Consider the following 6,379-nt stretch of genomic DNA (forward strand, 5'->3'; position numbering starts at 1 on the left):
GGGGGGGGGGGGCTGTGACTGTATGTCCTGTATAATATTCACCAAGACATGACTGTGAGAAGGCTAGAGTATTCAGAACACATTACATATTTAATTCAGTACACCTCTTAATGAATATTGTATGACCCCTGTATGCTCCTCTGCTGTTTTTTTAGCAGAGCCTCCTGCCAAAACAGCATTCTTTAAGAGCACATTATTCTTTCTGTTTTTCTATTATTTCTCATCTGCACTCCCATCTTGCATCACATAGTTCTTATTGTTTGCTTTACTGTACTGTATTGCAACTGAATGGTGCTATATTTCATTGGGATTGTTGTGTTTTAATGGTTTAGCTTGATGTCTTTTATGTGCAATGCTTGCCAATGTCTTTGAGAAAGGTTATTATTTATTAAAGTAAAACCGTATTTGTGGGATTCTGTGTAAGTTATTCTGCAGTTGCTATTTTAAATGATAGTTACTTCATTTTTTTTGGCTAGTGTGGTTTTTATTTTTCCTTTACCATTACTCTCTTTCCAAGCTGAGGGATCTGCTGTGTGCAAGGATAGACCTCCATGTTCCAGGAAGGACTATTTCCAGATCCACACAGCGTGTGACCACGAAGGCATGGTAAAGAGGCCATCTTTAGAATAAAACACCCTGAGCAATACCATTCTGTAATCAATGTCTGTTCTATTCCATCACCCCCATCTCTGTTTAATTTCAGACGCAGGTCATGTATAAGTGGCTTGAACCCAAGATCTGCCTGGAGAATGTCACTGGAGCTGAGTCTCTGCCTCCAAGTGGGGAACGAAAGGCCTGCCCCCCCTGTAACCCCGGTTTCTATAACAATGACACAGCCACCTGTTCACCGTGCCCACAGGGGACCTATTCTGATGGGATGAAACGTACTGAGCACTCTGTTGATTTATATTCTATTTTCTTCAGTTACTTTTGCTATTGCTCCTTGTGGTTTCCTAATTGGTTTTTTTATCACATTTTCTTCCCCCCAGCATGTAAGCAGTGTCCTGCAGGCACTGAGCCCGGCTTGGGTTACGAATTTAAATGGTGGAATATTCTTCCTTCAAACATGAAGACCTCTTGTTTCAATGTGGGCAACTCCAAATGTGACAGTATGAATGGTGGGTCTCTCTCACTGTATGCCTCTCCCTAAAGAAATGTCAATATTGTGAGAATTACACACATGTTATATCCTGGACTCTGTCCTGGCCGGGCCCAGTAACTTTCGTTGATGGTTTCCTGGATACCTAGCACATTGCTTTTTGTGAAATCCACAACATGTCGCTTTTACACTTTGTTCCTGTCTCCATCCTGCTGGCTGTAGTTTCTTATTTACTGTGCAGACATGAAGGTGGTATCGATTTTCTCATCTAACTCTCAGCAAGAAAGAGAGCACACGTATTTCCAAAAATATAGAACTATTCCTCCAATGTGGAGTTGATCCAATCAGTGTTACCTGAATGTATACATTTCTTAAAATAGTAGAATAATGTGGATTTATCCTGCGCTTTAGGCTGGGAGGTGGCAGGTGATCATATCCAGAGTGGAGCAGGAAGCTCGGATAATGATTACCTCATCCTCAACATCCATGTTCCTGGCTTCAAGTAAGTACAGTCATGTTGTGTTTTTCAGTGTCCATCACTCTCATCACTGTGCTGTCTGTTTCTTTTTGTCTAACTCCACTGATCTTTGTTTGCATCTGCCTTCAGGCTCCCGACGTCTATGTCAAGCCATTCTGGGACAGAGTTTGGTCGCATCACATTTGAATTTGAAACTATATGCACAGCTGACTGCGAGCTTTACTTCATGATGGTGAGAATCGCTCCTGATAAAATATTAACTGCTACGTACATATTAAAGCAAATAAGGTGAATGTTTTTTTTTTTTTTTAAGGATGTAAACAGGAAGAGTACTACGGTGGTGGAGTCGTGGGAGAGAACACAAACAAGACAGTCCTACACACATGTCATGACAAAGAATGCCTCCGTTTCTTATACATGGGCTTTCCAGAGGACTAACCAGCCATCAGATGTAAGTATGAGTTAACTAGTTTCACATGTATAATGGCATAAATAAACACTGTGAACATACTGGGTCTTATCAGGATTTTAAAAACATGTTTCCAGCTAAGGATAGAGGATGTATCCTCAAAATGGGGCAACTGCAAGACTCCTGTCCACCAGTTTGTGGACATTGTGTAGGCTAAGAAGATTTAACACAGGCATCTACATTTTGTCTCTTTAGCGAACTTAGAGAGCTTGGGCTTTTATGGGAACCATTGACTGTTGCAATCCATTTTCATAATGCAAACACACACAAGTGAACCGGTAAGATATTAAATTTACAGTGACAAAAATCTTACGATGTCCGATTTGCCACTGTATAAGTGACAATATTGGTAGGAAACCATGATCAGCATAAGGAGACAAGACTGCATCCCTGAACTTTTAAACCAGTGCACTTTACAAAGTTCAAGGTTAATTTATTTATCATTCTACAACACAGGGTTGTATATTAAAATGCAAGCTGTACCTCCTCTACTCCCTTTTATGCTGCAAAAAAACAAAACCGAAAAACTATTATTTATGGTGGAGTGCGGAGGATGAATTGAGGAGTCTCACAGCCTGAGGAAAGAAGCTGCTCTGTGGTCTGGTGGTCTGGCAGCCTTTGGGTTCTATGCAGATGTGTAATGTCCTGTGCAGTTTCATGTTGTTGCATATGAACCTGTCTGCTGAATTGTGGGGGTCAGGCCACTCATCCAGGCCACTTGGTCTTTCAAAAGACAGGAAACCTTGCCCGCCTGCCTTCTTCTGGTTGAATGTTTATGTTCATTGTCTTATGTCCAGAAACAAGAAAGGTCAGAAAAACTTTCCGACTGTTTTTAAGGGCTCCTCAATCAGCAAGTTCAAACCACAATTGGGACAGCCTTTAGTCTTGTAAATCCACTCCACACTTGGTACACCTAACACTCCCTTCTGTTAGGTATTAAAGATAATTTCTGAGGTGGTGTTAGTGTTTAAACCAAATGGCAAAACAAACAGGCTACTTTATCACTGTCCTCACTTAGTACCTTGCACAATGCACAGACATTGAAGAAAATATGTTTTATTGGGCTAGGGCATCCAGTCCAGATGCCTCAAACTTCATTGGCAGAGGTAGAGGTGAAGCTTAAATCATTAACTTGCTTGTTTTTAAATCGCCTGTTTTGCAGGAATGTAGGAATGTCAAGTGAGGACCGAGCTACATTTTCTATAAAGCACCAATGCTGTATGTTCTGAAAAAAGTTGGTTTGTTTTTGGACCCGTTAGCAGGACACACACTGAATCAACACTGCAGTTCAATCTGTACCTGTTTTTCTCTTTCTGGTACTCTCTCAGCTTCGTAGGCATGTCAACGACGTGGCGCGCATCTACTCCATTTCAGTGAGTAACGCTGTTGATGGGGTGTCCTCTGACTGCCGGGCTTGTGCCCTCAGCACCCAGCCCTCCAGCTCTACTTGTGTGCCGTGCCCACCTGGCCATTACATAGACACGCACTCTAGCCAATGCACAGAGTGTCCTAGTAACACATACCTCGTCTCTCACACCACGCCGAGCCCAGATGCCTGCAAACCCTGTGGACCAGCCAGCAAGAGCGATAAGGTTAGTTGGAAAAGGAATCAAGTGTTTTTGTGAGACTTTTTAATTATTTGATTATTTATGTGACACATACTCATATACATGTATTTGTTTTTTTACAGGACCACAGTTTATGTTACAGTGACTGTCACTTCACCCACACAGAAGGCAATGTCACACTGACTTTTGACTTCAGCCTCCTTGGGTTTGTGGGATCCCTCATGAACGGCCCGAGCTTCACTTCCAAAGGAACCAAGTACTTCCACCAGTTCAATATCAGCCTGTGTGGGGGACAGGTATGAAGAAAGAAAAACTGCCAAACACATTTAGAAAATACTCCCCCTTTTTTAAAGGTCTGTGCACGTGAATGCAATGCCCTTGCTATTTGCTCCTTTTCTCTATTTAAGGGTCAGTTGGCAGTATGCACAGACAACGTAACAGACCTATCCATCACCGACTCGCAGAGGGAGAAAGGCGATGGAGCCAATGCTGTCAAGACCTTCATCTGTCAATCAACAATAATCCCAGCTAGTGGACGAGGCTTCCACACAGCACTCTCCTCGCAGTCCATTAACCTGGCTGACATATTCCTTGGTTAGTGAATGTGAAATACATACTCTAGTAGTGTGGAGAGCTGCATTTGCTATGTTTTATACTCCTGTCATTTAAAGATACAGTTAAATGACAAGAAAAGGTCCGGTCTTGTTTGTCTTTTTCCTGTTATAGAAGAGAGAAAATCAAAGACCCTATAAATCAGTCTTTCTTTATATGTGATTAACAGGAGTGACAGTAGATAATACACTTGATGGAATAAGCGCGAGACCAGAGATGTACCCCCAGACCTCTAAGAAAGTCCCTGATATCAACTTCTACTACAGGTACCTCGTATTATTTCATTTGATTTTTTTATTATTATTATCAAAATATTGTATTGCTCTAAGGTTCTGCGTTGCTTTCTGTGTTTTTCGTTGGTAAGGTCCTTGGAGACGACCTCATCTTGTGAGTCAGGTCGGAGCGCAGTGCTGACACTTCGCTGTAACCCAGAGAAGAGCACTAAAGGAGATCTCTCAGTTCCCAGGTACTACACCTCTGTCTGTTTCTCCGGTTGCCTTTCTAATATCACATGTAACCTTTTATCTGTGCTGTGATGTGGTGTAAAAGTGACGGCTTGTGCTTGGCTATTACAGTAAGTGCCCTGCAGGAACATGCGATGGCTGCACCTTTAATTTCTTATGGGAGAGTTCCGGAGCTTGTCCTACATGCACAGAGAGTGACTACCATCAGATAGAGGGAGCGTGCAAGGGAGGACATCAGGTGCGTGTGAGGAGTACTGGCACATATTTGTTTTGGTTCTTGAGTAAAGCACTTTTGGATTTGAAATGAAACAATGTGCTGACTTCCAGCTTTAATCTGAGGGTGTTTAGGCCCACATCCCATTCACTGTGTAGAAGTTATATCCTCCAAGCGTTAAAAAGGATTGCGGTTCCAACACCCATTCACCCAATATGGATGCAAACACCCTCAAAGCTGAAATTCAGCACTTTAACAGTCTTTGTTTTAGTTGAAATTCAGTGTGCTGGAGTAAAGCAAATAAAACCCTCCACTGACTAAACTGTGTGCGTGGAGAATTAGTTTTGGCTCTATCACATTCTTATTTAATGCTATAGTATATTTGTGTGTGTTCATCCTCAGGACCTGCTGTATGTGTGGACCGAGCCGAAGCTGTGTATAGGAGGTGTGGCCTTACCCGAAAAGAAAACGTTGCCATGTGAGGGTATGGAGTTCTGGGTACGGCTCGGTGCGGGGATGGGAGCTTTCACTGCAGTGCTGCTCGTCTCCCTCACCTGCTACTTCTGGAAGAAGAACAAAAGGTATAATTTCCCTTTTTTCTTCCTGCATGCTTTTTTCCCCTCTCTATCTTCTTTCTTTTTCTTTTCCTACTCCTCTGCTTCCTTCATGTATTTTTTCTTAACTCCATCCCTCCTTATCTCTTTTCTTCTATCCCTGTTGCCTTCCTTTCCCACTTTTCTTCCTTCCTTCCTACTCCCTATCACTCCCCCTCTTTTCTTACTTCATGCCTACCTACCTACCTTCTAATTTCCTTAATTTTTCTTTCGCTTTCATTCCTTTCCCTTTAGCTTTATTCCATTCCTACTTTATCTGTCTGTTGTTTGATCCATCCTGCCATTCCTTCCTTGTCACATCAGTTTTTGTCAATATTCATGTGTGACAACATCATCTCTCCTGTTTTTTTCCCCTACACTATTGATTCTATCACTTGTCTCTTTGCTAGGTTGGAGTACAAGTACTCCCGCTTGGTGATGTCTGCCAATAAGGAGTGTGAGATGCCAGGAGCTGACAGCTGTGCAGTAATGGAGGGAGAGAACGAGGGAGACATGGAGGATGAAGTTGTGTACACAAAACCTTCTCTACTTGGCAAACTCAAAGCCATAGCATCCAAGGTGGGAGTCTCAGAATATATGCTGGTGGTGATAAAAATTTTCAACTTTTAAGCTTTTGCAAAATGACTGTTTGTTTTTGATTTTAGGGAAACGGAGAGAACTACGAACATGTGCAGCTGAACTCATCTCACTCTAAAGCGTTGGTATGGAGCTAGAGAGGTGGTAAAGTGAGTGGGACAGAGGGGGAGAGATTGGACCCTCAAGAGACTTTCCACTGAACAACCCCTTTAACCAACCACCCCCTTTATGAGCTTTGGTACCTGGAATACCAACTGTGTGTACATACACACATACACACACACA

The 6,379-nt window shown here is 42.4% G+C and overlaps 1 protein-coding gene across 1 annotated transcript in view; it reads left to right on the top strand.

Annotated features, from left to right (window-relative positions):
• The window catches only part of si:ch211-233h19.2 (uncharacterized protein LOC565175 homolog), a 13,661-nt gene extending 7,282 nt beyond the window's left edge, over positions 1-6,379 (top strand). Inside the window, exons 8-22 of the mRNA XM_035664341.1 lie at positions 518-606; positions 704-884; positions 990-1,118; positions 1,511-1,601; positions 1,707-1,809; positions 1,891-2,028; positions 3,375-3,638; positions 3,737-3,910; positions 4,022-4,208; positions 4,396-4,492; positions 4,591-4,692; positions 4,802-4,928; positions 5,307-5,485; positions 5,908-6,076; positions 6,163-6,379. Coding sequence (XP_035520234.1) covers positions 518-606; positions 704-884; positions 990-1,118; positions 1,511-1,601; positions 1,707-1,809; positions 1,891-2,028; positions 3,375-3,638; positions 3,737-3,910; positions 4,022-4,208; positions 4,396-4,492; positions 4,591-4,692; positions 4,802-4,928; positions 5,307-5,485; positions 5,908-6,076; positions 6,163-6,231 — 2,099 coding nt within the window. The 3' untranslated portion in view covers positions 6,232-6,379. The remainder of the gene's footprint in view (positions 1-517; positions 607-703; positions 885-989; positions 1,119-1,510; positions 1,602-1,706; positions 1,810-1,890; positions 2,029-3,374; positions 3,639-3,736; positions 3,911-4,021; positions 4,209-4,395; positions 4,493-4,590; positions 4,693-4,801; positions 4,929-5,306; positions 5,486-5,907; positions 6,077-6,162) is intronic.

The sequence above is a fragment of the Morone saxatilis genome, unplaced genomic scaffold (assembly GCF_004916995.1).
Source record: "Morone saxatilis isolate NCDOM2014 unplaced genomic scaffold, NCSU_SB_2.0 Contig2, whole genome shotgun sequence".
In the NCBI taxonomy this organism is placed as follows: domain Eukaryota; kingdom Metazoa; phylum Chordata; class Actinopteri; family Moronidae; genus Morone; species Morone saxatilis.